Source organism: Motacilla alba, chromosome 2 (genome assembly GCF_015832195.1).
Source record: "Motacilla alba alba isolate MOTALB_02 chromosome 2, Motacilla_alba_V1.0_pri, whole genome shotgun sequence".
Taxonomy (NCBI): Eukaryota; Metazoa; Chordata; class Aves; order Passeriformes; family Motacillidae; genus Motacilla; species Motacilla alba.
Window position 1 is genome coordinate 82,803,956 of NC_052017.1, and position 24,333 is coordinate 82,828,288.

At 37.0% G+C, this 24,333-nt stretch overlaps 1 protein-coding gene across 5 annotated transcripts in view; it reads right to left on the reverse strand.

The window, feature by feature from the left end:
• Positions 1-533: 533 nt before the first annotated feature.
• The window catches only part of DDC (dopa decarboxylase), a 69,679-nt gene continuing 45,879 nt past the window's right edge, over positions 534-24,333 (reverse strand). For all 5 annotated transcript variants that reach the window (XM_038128578.1, XM_038128580.1, XM_038128582.1 and 2 more), the window contains 6 exons: positions 22,547-22,614; positions 19,319-19,395; positions 15,544-15,563; positions 14,699-14,797; positions 7,987-8,088; positions 534-4,477 (listed from right to left, as the gene is read on the reverse strand). In XM_038128578.1, the coding sequence (XP_037984506.1) occupies positions 4,262-4,477; positions 7,987-8,088; positions 14,699-14,797; positions 15,544-15,563; positions 19,319-19,395; positions 22,547-22,614 (582 nt within the window). In that variant the 3' untranslated portion in view covers positions 534-4,261. The remainder of the gene's footprint in view (positions 4,478-7,986; positions 8,089-14,698; positions 14,798-15,543; positions 15,564-19,318; positions 19,396-22,546; positions 22,615-24,333) is intronic.

The window sequence follows — 24,333 nt, forward strand, 5'->3', positions numbered from 1 at the left end:
CCATCGGTGCAGACAGCACATTAAACTGTCTGTGCTGGTATGCAAGCTATCATCTCAGACCCAACTGGGCTAACATTTAAATAGCATGTAAGGCTGCTGCCATCAAATTTCTCCCAAGGCATGCTTGCCCGATTTCCCTGGGATTGCACAGTGGCAGGGAGCACAGCAGCCTTGGGGACGTGGGCTGCAGCCAGGCAGGACTGATGTCATGGGCCCCTTCCCTGTCCTACCAGGTGGCACTGGAGCTACAAACCAAAGCTAAAGCTGCAGCACTGTGCAGAACTTGGCAGAAAGGTTGGCACTGGCCCTTCTGGATATGGCCAGGTACTTTTCAGACTCCTGTTGCTGAGGAGGAAACTTCCTGCAGGAAAATCTGCCAACTCCCATTTGCAAAGTAATTTGAAGGACACATTGAAAAAAAGTCCTTGGTGGTGAAAATCAGGGCACTGACTTGATACGAGTGGGCCTCTTACAGTGCATCTGGCATGAAAGAGTTGAGAAAAGCTTAGTCAAGTACAAAGAGACAATAGCTGTAGTTTTGTTTTGGTTTATTTATATTGCCAATTAAAACCTTAATGTCTGTTCAGGAGGTTTTGGGTACAGATTTTAAAGGGAGTCAACAGCTCACAAATCATAATTAGAGCATTAGACTTCTGATTATTTTCCACTTAGAACATATAAACTCTACATATGCTATACAGGTATTATCCATTGATGGTTATTTAACCTGCCCTCACCAACCACCCTGGTCTTCAGGATCATCAGTTTTATTTCTCGTTTGCTTCTGTCTTTGAGCAATTCAAGTTTATAATCTCAAGGTTTAGACTGCTGTTGTAAGGCAACTTCAATGTGATTACTACTCATCACATACGGTGATGAGTAGTACTTCAACAACAACAAAACAGCCATGAGCAGAATCTTGTATGTAAACATAAGAAAAAACTAAAAATTAAAAAGTTATAATGCAGTTCACAGTATAATATATTACCAACACTTTCATAAATACATACATTTTCATTATTTCACCATCAGTAATAAAATATAATCTGTCATTAACAATGTAGCTACTGTACTCTGCTAGTTTAAAAAAAATAAATTGAGGTTCCTGAAAGTAAAAGTCAGGTTTTTCCCTCCTTCTCTAATAGCCGCAGTCTTCCTTGAGATGTGGATATTCTACTGAAGTACAGTTCTGGGATTTTGTAATTACTTTTACTATCAAACAGTATTCATCGGCACAGGCTATATTAGCTTTTGCACACAAGGCACAATAAATCCAGGTTAACATTAACTATTCATAAATACAGTGTTTCTCACTTACAGATACATTGCAAAGCTACACAACAGAAACAGCAGTTATGTTCTTTTTTAAAATGTTCCTTTCAATGCTTCTTCTTGAGTTGATTACTCAGCCCATATTTTCTTTCCAGATGACCTAATGTTAATAGTCTAAGAAGGAACTAGCACATGGAGAAAAGAAGGTATGAGAGACTGAATGCTATGAAGGCCTTCACTGGTTACGTATCTGAATCATTCTAGAATTTCAGAAAAACTAGAACCATGAACTTCAGGTTTTGGTACTGGGCTAGCCAGGGGGATATGTAATTGCATGGGTCTCATCACTGCTGTTTATTAGTCAGATTTACTAACGTCACCTCTTTAAAAAAAAAAACAAAAAAACCAAACAAAACCCCCAAAAATTAACTTTTGCTCCATCTGTATTTTAAATTAGCCTTTATCTTAAATTCTTTGCCAACAGGAGTTTCTGTATTTGGACAATGGCCACTTCTTAAACTGATATCGAGATACTGAAAAATGCTTAAGTGAATGTCAGTTTTGGCAGTATTTTCTCACAAATGTCTAAAGGGATCTATGTCTAATTCTGGGTTGTTGAGGACATTTCCCCTTTCCTAGGTTTGGGTGTGCATCCTGCCTGCATCCCAGTTTTACAGCAGTTTGAGGCTCACACAGGCAGGCATCATTCATCTCTGCTCTGGTTTCCATGGAGCAGATTTCCAGCAGAATCTTCTTATGTTCAGTTTAGGGGTGCCTCACCTTAGGCCTTTCTTTTCCAATACTTATTAGTCAGATTTTTAATTTCAATTATAGTCACCTAAGCCCAAAGCAACTCCATTTCATTTCAGTGGAATTATCCTGGATTTACTCTGTGATGGCTTTGATCCAAATCTGATCTCTCTCCTTTTTTTTGTTTTTCCTGGACAATCCTGGTTGTACATTTCACATACAAAATACTGGCCTGTCTCACAGAGAACATGTAATTCTTTGGCTCCAAGATTCTAGAGTTTTCATAATGTAAAAGTTGTAAAATTGTACAAGTGTGGAAAATATGTGTTATGGATAAATGTTGTTTTCCAGGTCATGAGATCTGAATATTTTGTTTAAATAATAGTAACAGGGAAAGGCAACAACTGTCAGCATTTTCCACTCTCTTCAGTCTACCAATCTATTGCATTGTGCTACCACAGAAAAGTTAAATTTCATATTGGTTCTGAAGAGAATGATGCTATCAAAATTTCTGACATTGTAGCTGACAGTAGTGCCTTGTGTCAGTCGCCTGCCCAAGTGTTACTGGGTTTTATCAAATTCATTGGTTATCCCTTTCTTCATCTGTTATCTGGGAAATCAGTTCCATATGGAAATAGCAATCCTTCCCAGTTTGCACCCCAAAAGTGAGAGATTAGGAAAGACAGAGGTAGGAGCAGACCATGTGCCAAATTAATTGTCACGATCCATTTTCCCTGGTCTACTTGCAACTCCCAGCTGTAGGAAGTATACTTGAAAGGGATGGAGGAGGAAAGCTGAATAGTTGTGCACATTGCTCAAGAGGCTGTAGAAATTAATATGAGCATTAAAAGGAAGATTGAAATGCAAATGTAGAAATGAATCCTACATATTATATTTCTTGGAGCAGCTACTTAGGTTGTTCTTATTTACGCAGAAATAACTGTCTGGAATTTATGTTTTTAAAATGGCAAAAGTACTTTGTGACTTGATATTGTTCTGACTTTCATCTCTAACTTTCATTTTAGCTCGTTACTGTGCCTGCCTTTGACAGGATGATGTATCAATGGTTTGTGTCAAATATATATGACTTGACTTTCTCAGAAAGAGGTTTTCCAGTATTTTAATTTTCCATTCATCACTGTTAATGGAAGAAAACCACTGTGGGGGAACCAAAGCTGATTTTGGGGGTTTGCTCTCTTACTTTCTATTTTTATTGTCACTTGCTTACACAATTGCTAGCTAATTTGAGAAACTAAGAGTAATATTTTTGACATTACATTTCTTAGCACATTTTGTCAAAGATTTATAACACCATGAAGTAATCAAAATGGTAGCCATAAAAACAAATCACAACTCAGTTTCACAGCACATATCTTACAGACTATTTTCAAGTAATCACTGCTGATTATAACTTGATTAAAAATATAGAATACCAGGTAGCACATAGCTTTTGACAAAACTTTTTAGGAGGAGCTTCTTTTTAGGGACTTCAATATGAATGATCAATCTGGAAACCAATAGCCAGCATAGCCTATTTGCTGGAATTTGACAAAATTGCTGTTTTAAAAGCAAGCCATTTAGGGGAAAGTAGAGAACCTGCCAGAAGGATGATTAGTAATCAGTTTGTGCTCATTTTCCTAAGTCTGGCTATGCAATGAAGGAAGTCTTGAAGTCCTTTGTCCTTTGTTCATTTATAAAATTCCTGCAACAAGTGCATCATGACATGATAGTGCCCCAAATCCTGGCAACATTTATACATGCCTATTCAGATACTAACATATTTAGAACCTGAACTAAACTTCCCCAACTTGGGTTCTTCCTGCAGTCATAGTAATGTTGAATTAATTGGTTATAAGACCTCTTAGTTTCATCTGTGAAGAAAGGAGGGGGTGTGCTAGAGGAGAATGGGGACAACGGAGGGAGCACCAACCCTTCCATTTCCATTGCCTGGTTGAACAAATGCCCTTGACAACAAACTGGTAAGAAATTGCAGCTCAATTCTCCTTGGCTATGTGCATCCTGGAAACAGGAAAGATGAAACTACAGTACAGAGAAGGAATGGCTATGATTACAACTCAACTTACTGGCAAGGATTTTGCTACTGCAGCTGGGCTGTATAACAACAGGTTTTGTACTTTTTTCCTTCATAGTCTGACTTTCCCACCTGCACCTAAAATAAAACTTGGCAACATTGAGAAAGCCAGTTAATTACCTCATCTCCACTTATACTTCACCGCTGTTACTGCTGGGGGTTGTTTTGCTCCCATGTTTTCAGGAGATCAGTTGCCAGCTGTGAGATGTGTTGCCAGGCAAACTTGATGTGGGAGGATTCCACTGTGCGGGAACAAATAGCGAAACGTAGCACAAACTTCTCTCGCAGGTGGCACGGGACCAGATGGATCTTCTTGGCATCATTTATGCTTTTTAGAAGTGCCTCATTTAGTTCATTTGAGCCCTGAAATCATTGTAATTCAATGGATATGGCAATGAATTTCAGAAACAATTCTGGAAAATGTAAATCCCACCAAGCAGCCAAGCTCAAGTAGCACCAGTCACAAGCAGTCCCCTTCTCACCTCTCAGCACTTTGCCATCAAAGGATCAGAAAAATATGATGATGTAAGAGAGAAGTTTTAAGCCACAAAGAGATTTAGGGATTACCTTCAGTTTAGAAGCAGTGCTCACACTGGGGCATTTGTGATAGCTGACTGCCTTTTTGCGACCTAAAGTCATGAGCTATGTTAAAAGCATTCATTATTGTATCTGCGTTATTACACTTTTCTTGGATCTAATCAAACAAACATGGGAGGAAGTTTTGCAGTGAGCTATACTAACTTTCCTTGCTTAAGCATAGCTACTGTGAGAAATTCTTTTGAATATGAAATCTTACCCTTAATTTAAAAATTTTTAAGGTAATATATCCCTGGCATAATTAGGTTTCATATGATCAGTGGAAACCCTAAACAAGTATTTGCCTCAAGTTCTATAGGAGTTACCCACCACAGAATCCATCAGAAGAAGTATCTTAGGTACTGTGCAAACTTTACTCTCTCTATTACACTGGTGGCAAGACACAATTGCAAGAGATTCTGGGAGCATTTTTACTGCATTTTTACTGCAGTGTCCCCTTAGTGAGCACTGGCTGTGGAAAAAGAGTTGCAAATGGACAAATCCATCTGTTCAGCAGCAGCTGTGCTACTGTGGCAGCATTGGTCTTCTTGAAAACATCCTGACCAAAAAACACCTTCTCTGAAATCCAGGCAATTGTGACTTTCCTGCTTAGCCTTTTCCATATAAAACCAAAGCATAAGGCAGACAGTTTCCTACTGGCAGCAAGGATAAATGTATCATTCTCACTTTTTTAGATCACATTAAGAATTAAGAGTTGAACCCAAGTCAAAACCTTGTTCTGTCTTAACACAAGTTATTATAAATTTGGTGTGAAGTCCTAAAATTCATGGCTTATCCTTACTCTTCTAGCAGATATTTATGTGACTGAAATGCTTCTAACTAAGAATATAGACCAACTTTGGTGTTTTGTAAGTCCCCACCTATTATAGGTCAGTCACTGCTGACAATGATGTCCTGCTTTCTTAGCAAAGGCAATGCATTATTAAAATGACAATCCTCACCTTTAATATCAAATGCACAGTGCTGACTTTCAGGCAATACAAGCAGTAACACGATGTTAAGTTGGCAGGAGTGAAGGGAGGAAGGAGAAAGATTAATTTATCTTTCTTCTGTTCTACTCTCACAGCTCCACCTTAGGGCTGCTGTGACACTCGGGTGTCACGTCAAATTGAAGTTGGTAGTGACTAATCCTCTCCCAGAGCTTTGAGAAGGCAGCTTTGATTGAGTCTGTGAGCTTCAATCAGACAGCATTCTCACTCCCTTGGAGAAATTACTAGCTTGACTTGTATTCATCTGCAGTCATGACAAGGAGGCCTAAAACTAACCCTTTGGCATGACATATTTGATGAAATAATTATAATATGAAAGTCATAGGTAATTAGTCCATTTGCTCAACAGTGTGAAAGGAAAAAAATTAAAAGTTACAGCTAAGCAAAAAAAAAAAAAAAAAAAAAAAAAAGCTTCTCAAGAACAAAGGAAGTAAGAAAAAAAATTGTACTTTTACAGCTGTGCAGTATTATATAGTTCAAGTCCCCTGACCCTTAATCCTACTGTAACTACATAAAAGTTACAAATATCCTGCTTCTAAGATGTATGAATTATATGAATTATATGATTAGATGAATTACAAAAATGACAGAAAGATTTTTGAAGGAGTGATATAGACAGCAAATAAAGCTGTTAAAATAGCTATAAAAACCTCCTAATTTGAAGGCTTGCTAGGTTTTTTTTTCTTTTTTTGGTTTGGGTAGGCAAAAAATAAAAACACTGCTCTTTTAACACTGGTTTTCAGTGCAATCAGGCCTTTATTCTACAACTTGTCCAAAGGTTTCCTTGCTAAAGGTCCAATATTTACCTCCTATTGTAAAAATATCTTTCCCTTTAGATGTGACTTCTTCCTCTGAATCATGAAGGACAGGAGAACAGATGTAGATGAGCTACTGGTCTGATCAAAAGTGACAGTTCCTGTGTTGCTATGATCTATTTCACCAGAACTGTTCCTTCAAAGTAAATGTAGAGCACTGACTAACAGCTGTGTCTGGATTTGCAAAACTAGTGTTTGCTTGTTCCATGTGAGAGAGCAGACTGCAACCAACATTTTGTTATTGAGCAATAAAACCACAGAATCTATCCCTCAACATCTTTTAAAAGTTCTTGTTAGGAAAGAGATTATATTGATCTTTCCACTGACTGAAAAAAACTACATTCTGTAATCTGTCTGATCCCTTAAACACAGGGTCTTTTTAAATTTTATTTTAAACATTATAAATTCAAACAAAACCCTTTTCCTTTTCCAGGTGAACCCATCATTACTTTTTTATTTACTTGTTAGCTTCTTTAGCCATTTGTATCAAACTCAGGTGACTGGGGCAACTGACTGACTGAGAAAATAATTTGTTACAAAAAAACTATCCAGAAGGAGAAAAGATGTGCTTGCAAGCCTTCAGAAAAGCCAAAAGCTCATTTAGGTATCATGTTAACTAGAAAACACTAGTGCTGTTGTTACTGTTACTGCTGCTTGGTGGTCAGGTTCAGTGTTACAATCCAATCCTCTGCAGAGGCTTTAGCTGCAAGCTCCTCTAGAAAGTGGTTTCTTTACCTAAACTGAGACACTGATCCCCTTTTAATGACTGATTGAAACAAATGACCCCTCCCAACTACTGCAGATTTTATGCTCCAAGTGCAGAATGAATTTTCTGCTTTCCATTGGGGAAGATCTCCACATCAATGAACTTGGCACTTTGAGAGATTTTGGGGAATGAAAGGCCAAATGGGGCAAAAGGATCATGTTCAGCAATAAAAAGCAGACCAGGAAAGCTGGTCTCCCACATAACCTGTTCTTAAACACATCTTACTTCAATTTTCCCAGTTTTACTATCAAATTTTATAGATGAAAAAACAAACTTTAAAGAAAAGTGTTTCGTGCTCTGTTTTTATCTTAGTATTTTTTAAATAAAATTGAATATTAAATATATACACATAAGAAATTAACTGGACATGAAACAAGTAATACACACTCACCATATTCAGAAGTCTAGAGAAATATACTAAAACAGTCATCTTTACCAAAGCTCCTCACACACAGAATGTAAGTAATTTTATATGACTGGTTTAAACAGGTCTGCCTTGACTGTATGTTTCCATACCTTAATATGCTCTAATTTCTCTTAAGCTTTTGAAATTTGTCTAAAGCTTTTTTCTTTCATCTGCCTTGTTCTAAACAAATTCACTTTACTTTCCTTAAAAAATAATCAACCACAAAGACTGTATTGAACTGCAGGTTCTGGTGTTGCTATAAACCATGAGAGAAGAAATGGGAGATTTAGCTGCCTTACCTTCAGCCGGAAGCAGACCAGTCCCAAAACAACCTCAGCACAGATCTCGAACCTTTCATCCTGAAGGACTAAGTGTTCAAATTGATGCGACAGTCTAACGTGCTGAGAAGAGAAAGAGTATCTACATTGAATACATTTGATTCACCAAGAGAAAAGGTGTGCTGAAGTATTTTCCATTCCTTTGCTCTGTTCCTTCTGCTGATGTGTGATAATATTCACATATTGCCATCTGTTTGTGTTAACTTCCATCCCATTTTTGACTTCCAGAGACCATATGGAGCCATTGCTGTATAAGTATCTCAGTCTGTCTTAGGCAGTGCTGGTCTACTTCTTGAGACACTTCAGCACAATTGGATATGATACCACATTAAGAGTAAATAATTTTAATAGTTCTCCTTTAGGTTTTATACCACTGTTAGTTTTGGCTGGAAATGGCTAAAGAATCCAGAAGTCCTTAGAGGGAAAGGGGAAAGTGCACAGATGTACAGGGGAAAAATTGTCACAATTTCAGTGAAAATTGAGCTGGAAAGATACACTTTTTAGAATAGCTCACTTAATAGGAGAAATCTGTGAAGAAAGGGAAAACTTTCTCACTATTCTGACCTGGGTGCTAGGGTTCCATTGGAAAAAAAAAGTTGATGGCTGTATAATCAAGAAAATGGACAGCAAATCTCAGCAAACCTGTTGAGAAGTTACTGAGGCAAAAAAGGATGACACTGGGCACCAAGCTAGAGCAATTATTTTGAAGCAGATGAAACCAAAATTCAAATAAATAGGAAAAATACCAACAGACATACTAAAAACCAGCTGAGAAGTCTTAACATTAGTCAGTGATACTTGCAGTCTCATACTCTGTTTTTCTTTGCTTTCTTTCAAAGAGAAAATCAATTTAAAAGCACTTTCAAAAAACCAACACATATTCTCATGAAATACCTGCAGTACCCTATCCAGACCCCCTCCTACTGGCTATATCATTAGCTTAGTGCTCACTACTCTAGAAAATGCCAAAAAATACAACCAAACAACCAACCAAAAAAAGGTAAGACAACAACAGCAACCAGCCATTTTAATAGTTTGTCTTCATGCAACAGCCAGTCTATACCAAAAATTATCTGAAACATCTACAAGTCATGTTTAAAGATTTTTTTCAGCTTTAATATATTTAGGATTGCAAATAATTTTACAAAAATGAACAACTAAGCCCATGCTTTTGCACTTTTGACTTTTTGTAAGTTCAAGGACGGCTATTGAACAAAAATGAAACATATCACTTTGGGTCAGTGCTAAATGTGGAATGTATTATCTCACAGGAACTTCTTCCAAAAGGACAAGGCAAAACAGAAACTACATAAAATAGAAAAAAAAGAAGAAAAAAAGCCAACACATTTTGCAATCTTAATCATAGCTTTCTGCTGTTTTTTTTTATTTCTTAAAATAGAAAAACATACTTTAGATTAAATCAAAATATTTCTTCAAAACCTTCCTACTGGGCTCACTGGTACCCTATGTAACCAGTCAGTTTTCCTGTTGTTACCACTTCCGCTCTGCTGTTTGTTACATCCATTTATCATCTCCCTCTAAAATTAGCCTGAAAGCTCTTTGAGTCAGGAATGAGACCAATAAAATCCTCAATTCCTTCCAAGGCATTTGAATGTTCTGCTAATACACAAAGCATGAATTTATTTACAGCTGTGAAATCCAACCAGAAGTATCTGCATGCATACAGATACTTACATGCTTAATAAGTGCGTGAAAAGCATATGTGAAATAGGCACAGGCGTTGTAATGGTCTTTTACTGTCTCCTCCTATCCTTGTGTTCTATAGCTTTAACCAAACATCTTTTACACGGCTCCACAAAATTCTGCACTGCATGCACTGTGTCTTGGAAATCAAAGCCATAAAAAAAATCATGTTCAATGAGGTAAGAATTTCACAAATGTCCAGCAGCTGAATGTAATCATCAGCTGAATTTCATCAAAATTTATCTGGGTAAGAATTGAATAAAGCAAACTTTTAAGATCTGGCTTACTGTGAGAAGTTTGTACTAGAAAACTTGAGACCCAAGGTGTGCATTTTATAGCAGGTACTTATGTCCACTTCTTGAACTAAATGATTTTTCAGGAATTTGAAATAAATAAAAGCATGGGAAAATAGAAAATCTTTAGGTAAGTCACAAATCAAAATTCTGGAAGTATTTTGCATTCACGTCTGGATGCAAATACTTTTATTCACATCAAGTCTTAACAAACAGCAATAATTGGTAAAGACGCTGGGGGGCACCAAGCGTTTTAGGTTTTACTGAACTGGAATAAGAGAAAGAGGGGATTTAACTGGAGTTTCACGTGTATAGCTTTCCATAAATATAGTTACCCAAGGCCCTGCACCTTTGAACCGTAAACTGTTATCCTGAATTGCTCTTACAGAGATTGCTGCAGCAGTAAAGTTAAACATTATTTAAGCCTGGAAGTTAAATATTATTAAGGCTGGAAGTTCAAGTTCTGTGAAACTGCAGGGCATTTAGGTGTCACACGTGCCTGTCTAAGTCCAAAAGCTGTACCTACGCTCTGGATGTGAGCATGGCAATAATTCACAGGAGCACAAGTGTGGCTTTAGTGCTTCAGCTTTTAAAAACAGGCAAGTACACTGTGAAAATAAAACTGCAGGCACTGAAACTGAGAATAGGAAAGAAGGAGAAGATGGACAGGCTGTTCTCAGTTTTCTGCTGAATGCGGACATACCAAGCCTGACCTATGGATATCTTAATCTTCCAATGCTTTTGATTTTGACATCTGTGTCAAGCTGTGTCCCTAGCACCATTAACTTGAAGTTGGCATTCAAATATTATTTAACTTTTCAAAATTATTTTATTAGAGCTGTTATTTGATTTAACAAAAGTGTAGACATTAGCAAACCAACTCATATACTATTTCTAAAACTACCATTTAAGCAATCCCTCCATCAGGTGCATTCTCAGAGTGCAATCAGGTGGACTGTGTTAGTATCCTGAAGTATCTTGGTATATAGGAACAGAATTACAGCCCCAGTCTTTGCAGGGCAATTTAGCTGATTGAAAAAAAGAGGCTTGTTATGTGTCACTATTATCTCAGGCACATAACCTTTGCTCTTCTACAGAGAAGTGAGAAAGGAAACAAGGGATCTAATTAATTTGTTTATTCTGGATTAAGGGAAATGTATTACATAATCAGTAATAGGAGCAGTAGACTTGCGAGGCACTAAGAAGTGGTCCGTATTTTAAAAATCGGTATTTTCCTATGTATGTCTGTGAGTAAATAACTATAATTATGAATATAAATTTAAATGCTTCTGCATTGAAGTGTTCAAACTGAATTTTAATTTTTGGGCAACGCCTTCAAGCAAATGATTGCAGGGAGCTTCTCTGAAGCATCCGAGTACACTACTGTGTAGTGTAAGGCAGATATGCATACTGCCTTAGTCTTGATCACTTCATACTTTTTCTCCTATATATTTCACTTTTTTTGCCTGCCTTAGCTTGCATCCCACTACAATGAAGGGAAATGCTGTCAGAAGAGTCTTAAAAGCCACTTGGACTGTGCCACTCACTCTCCTTCAAATACTATCTCTAGTATCGCTGTTCTTAACAGTTCCTGCTTCTTGGACTCACTGTTAATTTTTAATGGCATTCATTATCCTCAGTACACTGATTACTTCTGGTCCTAAGGAGGATTCAGCTGAGTCACAATATTCATAGGGATTGCGTATTAAATTTCTCAAATTACTTCTGAGCTCATTGAGAGGACTTAAACCAACAAAGGAATAATAAAGAGATGGTCAAGCAGATTGCAAAGGAGCCATTTACAAATGGGCCGTTTGGATTTCACATTTTATACGGACTCTGAGTGGTTGGTATCAGTCCAGAAGACTGTTGTTGTTGAGTTTGCTCTCTTTTTACATCTCCTCTGTGGCTTTAGGACTTAACTCCAAAATTTGTATTTGTCTCTCCCCACATCCTTCAAAGATGACTATCCTCCCCTTTACAAACACTGCTTTAAAACCTATACTTTGCAATAGATTAATATGACATGCTGTGTGTGAAAAGAGTGCATAAGTGGAATGTTTGGAAAACAAAAAAAGTTACTGCATCTAAATCCAAGTCACACATTCTCATCTCCTGGGAATATTTTACTTCCTAAATGCCATCCTCAAGCAAGTACCAAGTTGCAGTGGTTATCCAGTCATTTTGATGTAGAGCTTAAGGCTGCAAACACAACAAACATATTTTCCTTAAAATATACAAATAAAAGAGGGGAGGCAATAATTTTTGTGACAGTTTACATCAAGAAAAAAACCTCTTGAAGAGATAGTAACAGATGTCTTCGGTCTTCCACACAGAAACTTGCTACCACGCAACAAATAGGGTGGGTTCTTAAGGATCTACAGTGTTTTTTCCCTCTACATCATGTCAGAAGTTCATCTCCTGAAAATCTCAAATCCCTTTGTAAGTAACACCAGGCTGCACAAAAGAAGCGTAACTAGGAACCTATAAATACTGCACAGATCTTCCTAGAGTTTTCCATGACTTAGGAGCAAACCTAGGCATGTCCTTTCCCGGATTCCAGCCCAAGGAGCAGCTTCAAACCTCTACTCTTCTGCCCCTTTCCTTGGGGCAACTCCTTAATAACACAACAGAGAGAGAGAGAGAGAGAGAGAGAGCACTTCTTCCTGCTTCCCCAGCTCCAGCCCTCTGTTCTCCACTGGAAGGTTGCAGTACCTGCCTCTGTCACTGTTCCTAGGTCTCTTGCCGTTCCACCTATGTCCACTCTCACCCACTCAAAAGCATCTCCAAATCATCAGATGCAGCTTCAGAAATAGTTCTGGCATGTACAGGGCTTCCCTTAAAACCCAGCTAAAAGTCCCAAGTACACAGGAGACAGTACCAGCCTGGGAGTAGGAACTGCTTGCAACCGCCTTGGCCAGCAGTGGGAATATAAAAACTGTTATTTGCAAGATGCTACAATATGTTTAAAAGAAAACAGCTTCTCAAGGCCAGGCATGGAGGTGAGCAATGTTAGAGTTCAGCTAACAAGTGAAGCTAAATTCCACATTATTTTTCATTTGGAAACTTGTCTATAGGTTTGAAAATTTAAATCAATGTCAGGCTGATTTAGATACTTCATTACTACTCTACCAAAAGAAAAGTCATCACAATCTACTTGGAGCTCACGGTAATTCCTGAGAAGACAGGAAAAGTACAAGATAAGAAACACATTTTTAATTTTTATTTTCCAGCCAGTGATATAATTTTATCAACATACCTGAAAACTCACAAGAGATACCTTAAATTCTGCTATGGAACAAATGAAATGCAATTATTTATTGAAATTTAAGTTCAACAGAGGTTTGTGGGGGATATAAATTAGTTGGGTTTTTTTTGAGATGCTTTGGAACCCACTGAACCAGCATTCATTGCTAGTGGGTAAGGAGGTATGAGGAGAAATTAATTTAATGGTTCCAATTTCAAGATGTATACAGTGAGAAAAATTCTTCACCTAATTATCCCTCTTGTCTTTTCATAACTTATTTTTATATCTGTACTGAAGAACAATTTAGTCCTTAGAAATATAAACCAAACACACTCATTTCAACAAGCCCTTGGAAATCTTTGCTTTTACAAATTAGGAAACATATAAGGGTTTTACTTTGGAGTCAATATCTTTATGAAAACATTCATTTGCTTAGCCTTCCCGAACTGAATTGTCACAGAAAATATCAATGCTTGGTCCTCAGCTATGATTCTAGAAGACAAGCAGCTTTTGGCAGGACAGTCAGGGAAATATGTGGGAAATAGGGAAAGAGAGAATTTTTTGAATGTAAATACTGACCTGTGGAAACTAGGCTGACAAAAGGCCATGGAATTGATATGAGTCTTCCAAAACTTTTCTTAGGAATTCTTCTGTTTAGTACCAAAACTGAAAGGAATGTGTGTCTGCAAGGAATTTGGTATGCAAGGCTAGGCCCTTAGCTAATGGATATTTTTGTAAATATTTAGAGCCAAATAATGGATTTCCCCTCACTAGAGGTTTCCCTGAACTTCATAAAGATGGAAAGGTATGCTCGAATTTGACTTTACTGCTACAGAGGAAGTATATATATAATTTAGATGGGCGCCACTTGTGTTTTTAGTGATTAAAAAACTCTCCTTTTTTCATCAAGAATAAGCTTAGTACTTATAACAGTATCAACAGACTGTAAATTGTACACATTCTTTTTTTAACAAAAATATATTTTAGACAGGAAAAAAAGCAATAGCAGAGGTAGACATGCCAAATAAGTCACTGTATTCCTTAATCATAATCTACACATCCTATCAATACATGCATAGTAATAAAATAAAGAGGTAATGAATATCCATGTGCTTCCACAGTAAAACCATCTATGTGCTCTGGCTTAATTTGACAGGGAACTGTGGTACCATACTGTAGAACTTCCAGATTCTGAGATGTTTCTTTCCTAAAGATGAGCACAAAATAAATGGCACCTTTGATCCGGCCATGATACGAAATGGTGAACTTAGATGGGGCAAACAAGCAGTACCCTTGTTGAACTGAGCTGCCTTAAACTGTTTCCTGTGCTTTCTGATGTGTACAGGAGTCAAGGAGGGTAGATAGGCAGCCAGCTCATTTTCCCTTGCCATCCCACCACAGGGTACCCAAGAAGGCAATTCCCAGTCACCTTGCGGATGTGCTCCTGCAGCCCCTTGACCCCGTACATCCTCAGCACGAACCAGAGCTTCAGGGAGCGGAACCTCCTGCCCAGGGGGATTTGCCAGTGCTGCAAGCCAGAGAGAAGAGCCCGTGTCAGAGGCCACCACTGCACTGACACAGCAGAAAGTATGCTCTGCCATGGTTTTGAAGTGAACCACATTGCCACATCCTATGGGCAGTTGCTGGAGGTGGATCAAATAATAGAAGAAATATCTATTCCTGGTTTATTAATCCCTGTTTATTAATGCCATTTAATACTCAAAATTTTCAAATTAAAATTAGCAAAGGAGGTTGTAGTCAGAATGGAAGGGTAAATGAGGCAAATCAAATTTTCTTTGTGCATCCTGAATTCTCCTCAAAGGCTTTAGAAAAACAAGTATCTGAGAAACTCATGTACATTGGCTTGTTTAAAGCTGTGGGTCTAGCATCTACAGAGACAGGCACGTTTTCCATTTCAAAACAACAGTGTTTCCATGGTAAAAGATTTAAATAGAGAAGCATTTAATTTTTTTTAAAATTGTGTTATTCACTATGTTAAAGAAAAAAACCACCAAACCCACAACTTTAGAAAATTTCTTTGTACTGCCTAAATCTAAAGATATTGCACATGAAAGACAATTTCTGCATTTAAATATTTTTTCCAAAAAACCAGAAAAAAACCCCAAATTTCTGTTTGTTAAAAAATTTAGCGAGCTGCATCCTTCTTGTAAAGAAACATAAAGTTTGGAAGTTTATGGTAGTAATGGAAAATGAAGTCCTAAAAATACCAGTACATACAAGTAATGGTATTAATCACATTGATACTGTACTTACCCGATAATCTGTTACGAGACCTAGAAATTAAAGAGAAAATGTTCACATTGCATCATCATCACAACAGCCAAAGACTTCAGTCATTCTAATGTTATTGAAAAAGCTCTATCTTAGCTATCCTTTATATCTGCTGCAAACTTCTGCATCATCAGTGTCAACAGGACCACTGAATATCTAGCAGGGTACTTGGCAGCAGGTTAAATGGAGGTGCTTGCAATAACCTTCGTTCCTTAGCTAGTCAAAATATGCCACTAACAAACAGTTTACACAAGAAACACTATTTTTCTTTCTGTTATGCTGCAGATACTATGGAGATGACAGATCAAATATTATGTTTCTTTTCTTCTTGTAGGGAAAACAAGCACTAGGTAAAATAATTATTATTAATTTTGGTTTAAACAGTTCGCAGAATCCCCAGACTCATTTCATAACTCATTCTCTGCTGTGAAATGCCATCGCCTTTACCCTAGTGAACTGGTAACACTAAAATAATCCACTTCTAAATACCTTTTATACTCGTGCATATATTTGTTGCTAATTCTTCAGGATATCTAGTAAGTGACAGGAAAAATTGACTCAGAATTTGACCTGTTCCTGCTTGGAGAATAGTATTCTGCAATTTTTTATGGTTTTTCTTTTGTTGGAGTGAAAGCCCCTTACAGAGATGGACTAAGCCACAAAGCACTCCAGGAAGGCAAGCAGAGAGCATTATTGGCTGTCCTTTATATAAGCACACAGTGTCAAGATTCACCTATCTTTTCTTTGAATCAAGGAATTCAACTGATTTCACAGTAAAGCAAACTTGGACACAGTCAGTCACTTGCTGTAAGTCAGTAACAGAAATTAAATTGATGTAATATTTAAAATACTTCTCTAGGAAGCATCTGCTTAGCTTCCTTATTCGGCTTTATTTCTCTGCATTGGAGCATAAGCTTCATTGGAGAGTATGTACTTGGATTCCTTGGGAAAATGCTAAATGTTCCTGGAATTGCCAACTGGAAGGTTGAACTGTGGATTCTGAATTTGACCAGTATATGCCATTTACATAATTTTCAGCCTTTATGTTTTCTAGGGAAAAAAAACCAAACAACTTTTTTCTGTGCTACAAGCTCTCTTGCCAATGTTCTCTCATTTGCAGCCAAAACACAGGAAAAAACATGGTCCTTTACCTGTAACAGAAGGCCATTAGCTTCTTTGACCTGTCACTATGTTGGTTTCCAGGTGGTAAAAAAACCCAAATCCACAAAAAAAACCAACAAATGTCAACCTGTTCCTGTCTTCTGGAAATAAATGTGGTTGTCTCTGCTTGGTATTGAAGAAAATTGATAACATTCACATTCTTCTGCATTGTAGCAGCCATGTCTGTTTGATAGCTGCAAGACTGGTAGCAATGAGAGTAAAGCAACTGGTGACAGATAAATAATCCTACGCTCCTGCAAGGGGCTATGTCTAATGATCCACAACAACGCCTTTCACAAGCTGTGAAGCAGAATGTAATCAATGATTAGGGCTTGATTCCTTGATTACAAGCCTTAGTCTTACATCTGTATTTAACCAGGAGGAATTGCATTGTGGGAGCGTATGTGGTGTTCACAATAGAGCATAAAGCTGCACTCTGCTAACACTACCACGAGGATTTGACCTATATCCTGGGTTGCCAGGCAAGCTAATATAATCTTTCTGGTGTGGTGATGCAAATCACATAAAATTATAATTAATGACAAAATAAAGACTCTCCCCTTGGGGACACATATAATTGCCATATGGTTAGTAAGAGTAATTGCTCACGGATAGAGATATTTTTCCGCTCATTTAAATTCTTGAGTGAGAGATAAGTGAATTCAGAAATACCATTTCATTTACTTAGTAAACCAGGATAGCAATTCTCAGACCTGAGAATACTGAGAATTCAAGACCCTCCATTTGGCAAGTTGTGTTTTCAGGAGTTATGACATCCCATAAATCACACAAGGGTCTATGGGGACTGCAGCACCTTCCTGTAGCAAATTTGACCATGTTTATTGAAGGAGTAGGTGTGGGTTGGAAGTTTAACCAGAGGCATTTGCATTTGAAAAGTGTTGTCCAACTCCTTAGAAAACTGGTATCACATGGGAATAGAGCATAGAAAAAAACTGGCATTCCCAGACTGCTAGTAATCGGCTGATCTCCTTGAAATCAGTATGTTAGATCACATAACATGCTATCCCACTTCTGAAGGCAAGATGAAGGCTAAAAAACTCTTTCTCCAATGGGTGACAAAGTTTTTAGGTCAACTAGGTGGCCTTACTGAAACTACCAGTTTTTAGGAAAGGTTTGGTTTTCTTCAGGTGTTATTTAACCCAGGTAAGACCAAAAGTTCTTGTATCAGCACTATCAGTTGTCCCAAGAACATATTTTTATTTTAGTTAAGGCTGGAATTTTTTCACCTGAAGGTAAATATTTTAAATGTATATTAAGTAAAAACTAGGGCCTTAAGTGTATTCGGTGTAACTTGTATATGCCATTAGAAAAGGAAAAAAAAAGTATAATTTTTTTCTTAATAATTTGAGCCTCTAGAGGGTGAACATCAGCTCCAGAATTACAGCATGGTCCTGTTTATTCCACTGTTTTATGTTTGCATTCCTTGGAAATGGAGGAAAGGGACAAAATGCAAGGTTTATGCCAGTTCAGGATTAAGGCACAGGAATCCATTTTTCCTGGGGCTTTTTAGTGAATAGTGGAATTCTGGATGGTATTAATTTAAATGTCAATGAGTTCATAGCCATAACAGGATACACTTCTGAACACAGATCAGCACCAGCAATTCCAGGAAAATGATGAGGTTGAAAATATGGTAAGACCTTCTACAGATGATTCATCCTCTTCAGAAAGTTATGAGGGAACTTCCTCCACATGTTGACTCTGCACTGCTGTGTCCTTCTTCACAATTATTCAGTTAATAACCAGATGTGTAAAAATGGGCTTCAGGAGGGCAAATACCACTCTGCAGTTGCTAGGTATGTGCAAGGACCAGCACTAATCCATTAAGGAGCTTTGTACAGAGCCTGAGATTTTTAAGTTCTTTGTGAGCATTTTGTAAAGAGCTTTCATAAGCATTTTGTACGAAACAGATAGTCCGCTCTTACTGCCTTTCCCTACAGCCAGTGTAAGGAGCATAGCGCTACAGCACAATGTCCCAGAAAGCTATCACGTAAAAGCAGAGCACAGACAGCAAACACAGTTCACCCCTTCTTTGTAGTTTCCGGGAATGTTTTTCTCCTCACATGTGTTTCTGAAAAATTTGAGTCATGAAAAACTAAGAAAAACATGAATAACTAAGAAAAAAAGTCACAGAGCTTAGAAACTCTAACACCAAATCAGATCCTGGAATCATTCTGGAGAAAGATATGTTGGGGAAGACAGGTTAAGGGACTTGTTACACAACATCCAATAATACGTTTATCTGACAGCCAAAAGATAATAAGAATTTTCTCAACACTCCTGCAATCAATCAGTGGTAAGTCTGCAACTGGGGAAATCCCAATACAAAAGTAGTAATGCATAATACTTTATGAAATTACTTTCCTTGTATTGCTTTTAACTAACTAAAATCTCACTAGACATGGATTTGCACTTTAATGAGCTTATCTCCCTAGAGTGCTCAGAAAATGGAAACAGCCTCCTAAACAACTTGGGTAGTTTAAGAATTGCCGTTTTCATCTTAAGTCCTTTTTTTTCCCATTAAATATCAGAGTGCAAACAAAGTAATAATAATCTCATTTCATTATAAGATTACCAGACTCCTGATGGTGATGCTGCAGGTAAAGAGGTTCTAATTTAAAGGCACCTATTAAATCTGATCTTTTTTTCACCCTGTATAAAAAAAGAAAGAAACCAAATTGAGAAACTTAGGAATAAAGACTTAAGGGATTAAATTTCCACAAGAAGAGAAGTCAAATTGAATGTGTTTAAACTGGCATATTTCCTGAGCACAGCCTGTGCCATTTTCAGTGCTTTTTCACAGCCATATCAGTACTGTACTTACAAGCAGTTAAGTGTAAGGCTCAGCAGGAACGGGCAGCATGACTGCACGACTGCATATTTAAAAACAGACAAGAAACAGACACAGAGGATCTTTTTATGGTGATAGACACTCACACCAGAATGTGAGACTAACTGAAGCAATGTTAATGTTTGCAGTCAACAGAAGTTGTCTTGAAATTACTGCAGTACAAAGCTGCGTGGGAAGAGCTGTTGCTTCCTAAACATCTCACAGAGCCGTGCGGAGGCTTTGGGGGTGCTGGCCACTCTCTCTCCATGCTGCTGTGGAAGTAGCAAGAGTAACCACTGGAAGGGACCACAGTCAGGAAGTTCTGACTCAGGTTCCCCTCTTGTACCACCCTGCCATTAGCTGGATACACTACACAATTCCTGACAGACGTGCTACAGCACAATGCTACCCTGAGAAGTGTAACTTACTATTGCCAGCTAGGGGTGGTGTGACTGGACTGAGGTTCAAACAGCAGTGTGTGCCCCTTTTAGAGAGAATAAAAGGTGTTTTGCCAGTGATTAATAACAAGATTTTTCTAGTTCATGGTTCATGCTGAGTAAGACTGACTCACCTCCAAAAATGTTGGGGTTTATAGAAGCAGAAGAAGAAACCATAAATCAAAAAGGAAAAGACTGCTACATCCTTATATTATGCCTATAAATATATTACAAAGTAAGCAAAAAATATATCAACACAGGGATATTCTAAAAGACAAAAGTCCAAACCTTTTTTTCTATGTTTTAATGGTTTAATGTAGAATTGTAAATTTCTGAGTAGAAATCTAATTTCCAATATTTTAGTGTGTATGTATAAATGCACAGTCCAGTACATACGCCCACTCTCATTCACATCTAGACTGTGGTCATAAAACATCTTATTCAAACAAACAAAAAGCCTACAGTAGAACAACCTAAAATTCGTTAAAAATATTTATCCCAATTAAACCTGTTTTAAATTATTGTTTTCTTCCTTTTGTCCATGGGACATTTTAGCAATAATTAGGTTATTCATTGTTTTTATCTGAAAATCTGTCACTATTTTTCATATGCATAAGTTTGTGTATGTGATTTTAACCTAATCATTATAGTACACACATTACTAGTCTCCCTAAAATAGTATATAAGCGCTTGTATCCCACAATAAAATTGGATTCTGATCACCAAGTCAGTCTCCCTGTCTCTCTCCATCGCTGACAACCATCCTTCATCCTTTATTATTACTTTTCACCTTCTCAGGGAGTGTTACAGTTGGTAAGGCAGGTGAATTTTGGACGTGGGTCTTAGAATTAGCTGGACAATGTACTTGGCTTCAAGTCAAAGAGCTTAAGTGTATATTTATTCTGTGTTAAGTAAATAACCCCTATATATAACTGCCTAGCTGACTTGAAGCCTGAGTGGCTGTAGTTGTAAAACTTTTACTTTGAGTAAGGAGACATTGCAAGGTCTCTTCAGAGTCCTTCTACTGAAATCTTCCTACCTATGAAAACAAGCATTTTATGTAACGGGCTTATCTAAAAATAAAAACCAAAAAAAACCCAACAAGAAACAAAATGCAGAAAAAATATTTTCCTAAGTCTAAAGTCTAAGCTTTACTAGGAATAACCTAAAGTCACCTGAGATGGGAACTCAAAGTGTGATTGTAGATAACTTTTTTTACTGGAAAGCCAGGTAAAATGCCTTTAACATAGTTCCACAGTGTTTTCAGGGAAAGCAGAATTAATGAGAAACTAAATTGTTAGGGACTAGACTGTGGTTCCTCATTGTTCTACAAATGTTAAAGAAAATTATAGTCTATTGCCTAATTTACAAGTGGCTATGTCTTTAACAATGTCTTTGAGTGATGAGAAAAAGATGGGAGGAACTAGCGAAGGAGTTTGTTTCAGCATCTTCCCACTTGCTTACACACAGAGACACAGCACATTATGGGGTGCTGCCACTACTGATGAATTAGGGTTAAAATGTAAGCCATCTACCCTACGGAAAAGAAAAAAGCACAATGTCTAGGAAGATTTACAATGCCTACATCAGCTGAAATATTAAAGTAAAACCCATAATTTATTACCTGAAAAGTCAACTTTGCCAGGGAAATTAAAAAAGATGAAGGTTAACCAAAAGCAACTGAGTGATCACTATCTTACATTTATTTCTCTTTTAAATAAGGTGACCTATTTCTGGATGATGTTTTGGAGTCTTCTTTTTTTCTGTTTTGCAAATTTTGTTCTAGTACAACTGAAATGAATGTTTTCATTTATTTTGATAAATAGTCTGCATTTGTTGAATAGCTGTTTTGCTAACAAGTATCATTAATTGTGATGCTGGTAATCATTTAGTTTGGGACAAAATAGGATCATCTATGGAATGTTTTTAATAAACCCATGCTATTATTACTGCCATGACTTTGCTTTGTTTGAAAGTATGTCTATGGGTTTCTATTTCAGCATCATTTAATATCAAAATGTCTTGGCTGTCATCTGGGAAAATTGAAAGTCAGTACAAAATTACATAAATAGGCCCTTTTTGAAATCAGCCACTTTTCATCAGCCAAATCTTGAACATTTTTAGAATGGCTTTTAAAAGAATCAAACCAAAAGAAATGTTATGGAAAAGGAAAAAAGAAAAAAAAAAAAAAAACCTGCTTAGCATGCTGTTCATTGCACTGATATGCTTAAAATAAGTTTTTTTATTTATGTTTTAAACAGTCCCAAAGTGGAACAAGTATAAATCTTCAGACTTTTGGGGACTTCTCTCTCTCTTTGGAACATAATACAGAGCTCACGTCTCTTGCAAAACTTTGTATTTTTGAACCTTGGATTAAATGAAAGTCTGAATTCTGTAAATAATTTATAAGATTCAAAGCTATACAGTTCTCCTCATTTCAGCTGAAAAACATAAAGAAATGTCTACTCCTAGAAAGGAAGACTAATATAACCTCATTTTTGTTTCTTGCAATGCTTCCCTTTACTGAAATACTTACCACATTGCAGAGCAGTCAAAATTCACTAGGAGCCATTTGTGAGGATTAAAGTTAAATGAATCTGCAAACTGAGAATGGATAAACAAAAACAGAATTACAAAAGAGAAAAGGATCCATACGCTAATGATATGACTTTGTAAAATTGTCTGCATAACTATAAATCAGTTCCTGAATCAGGACTTTATAATGTTCATATTCATGTCACCTTATTTAGTAACTGTTGGAGTTAAATTTTCATTTATTTTGGGAGTGGAATTCACATTAGGTATGGAGTAAGGCTAGTGGTATTATCAACATTTTGAGCATTTGTTTCCAATTATACTTTCTTGCTACCTATGTTATGGGAAAGTGTCTATCTTATTGTGATCTTAAATAAATAAATAAATGCATTTGTACACTCAGAGACATTTAGTGGGGTTCATATCACATTTTCCAATAACAATTCCCTATGCTTTCTACTTCCAAGAATATGAAACAAATACACACAAAATTCATATATAGCAAGAAACTACATATATAATTCAGAATCTGCACATCATATTCCTTAAAAAAATTACAACTGACTCAGAAATATTTTTACTTTTTTTTCCCCCTTTTTTTTGACAGGGTCTTTTCTTTCACTAGAAATTATTGTTTCATCTAAATCAAAAGAAAAGCCACTAAAAAGTAAGCACTTGCAATAAATACATATTTATACACCATGTGCCAGGCCTGGTTTACTTGACATGTTTAGGTGGGGCATCAGAAGAAACCCAGTTGGGGAAGGATTTAGGAAAGGTTTCATCCATGTTTTCTGTTTTAAGAAAGGCAGAAGTCACCAGCCTTAAAAAGCTGGGGATGGGGACCTGGCAGCACCAAGGTCTCACTATTCCACGTTGCACTTTTCTGCTCTCATTTGCTTCTCAAAACCTTCCCTGTCACCTGTAAACAATTAACAAATGCTCTAATAAGAGAAGATGATCTGCCTGTCTCTCTATCCATCTATCTATCCATCTATCTTGCTATCACCCTGTACTATGTAAGGTAGGGAACCTATTCATGGTTGTTAAATATTTGCTCTTATGACAAATGCTGGTCCAGACAAGGGATGCTGTTTCATTTCCTTCAGGAACCAATAACAATAATTTAAAAAATATTCCCCCACAGGAAATTACAACAAGCTTCATTTGCTGATAAAAAAGAGACAAAAAGAAATGCTTTATTTGTGAGGGGGTTTTCCCTCCTCTTCTTCATTACTTACTGCCTATCAGTTCTGTGTTTAAACTTCTGGCTTTACCAAACAGTAATATTTTCTCCACTGACGTGGAAGACAAGGACTTATCTGACTGAGGGGAGCAGCAGGAAATTGAAGTACTCTTATCTAAGCAACTGAATGCCAAGTTGCTCAGCAAGGCAGCGGAAAAGGAACGGCAGTGCTGTTAGGGAAATATTTCATTTAGGTCTCTTGGTTATTAAACCCTGTCTGTTTGAGATACAGCTACTGGCTCTATGAATTTCAGAATGTAAGAAGAAAACCTGACATAATGAGCTCATTGATTTGTCGAAATTAATTTTTTCCTCATTTTTCGTGTAATGTAGGATGTTACAAATATGTCTTTGGCAATATTTGGGGAAAAGTTCCTCTTTTCTATTTGTTGATTCAGTACTACTTGTTATTCTGAATGACAAACTTCTTATAGAGGGCTACTCGCATACTCCCAGTATAAACCATTAAAAATTTACAAATTTAAGTAATGTAATCAAATGTACAGGGATTTGTAGTGCAAACTGAGGTGCAGTTTACTCAG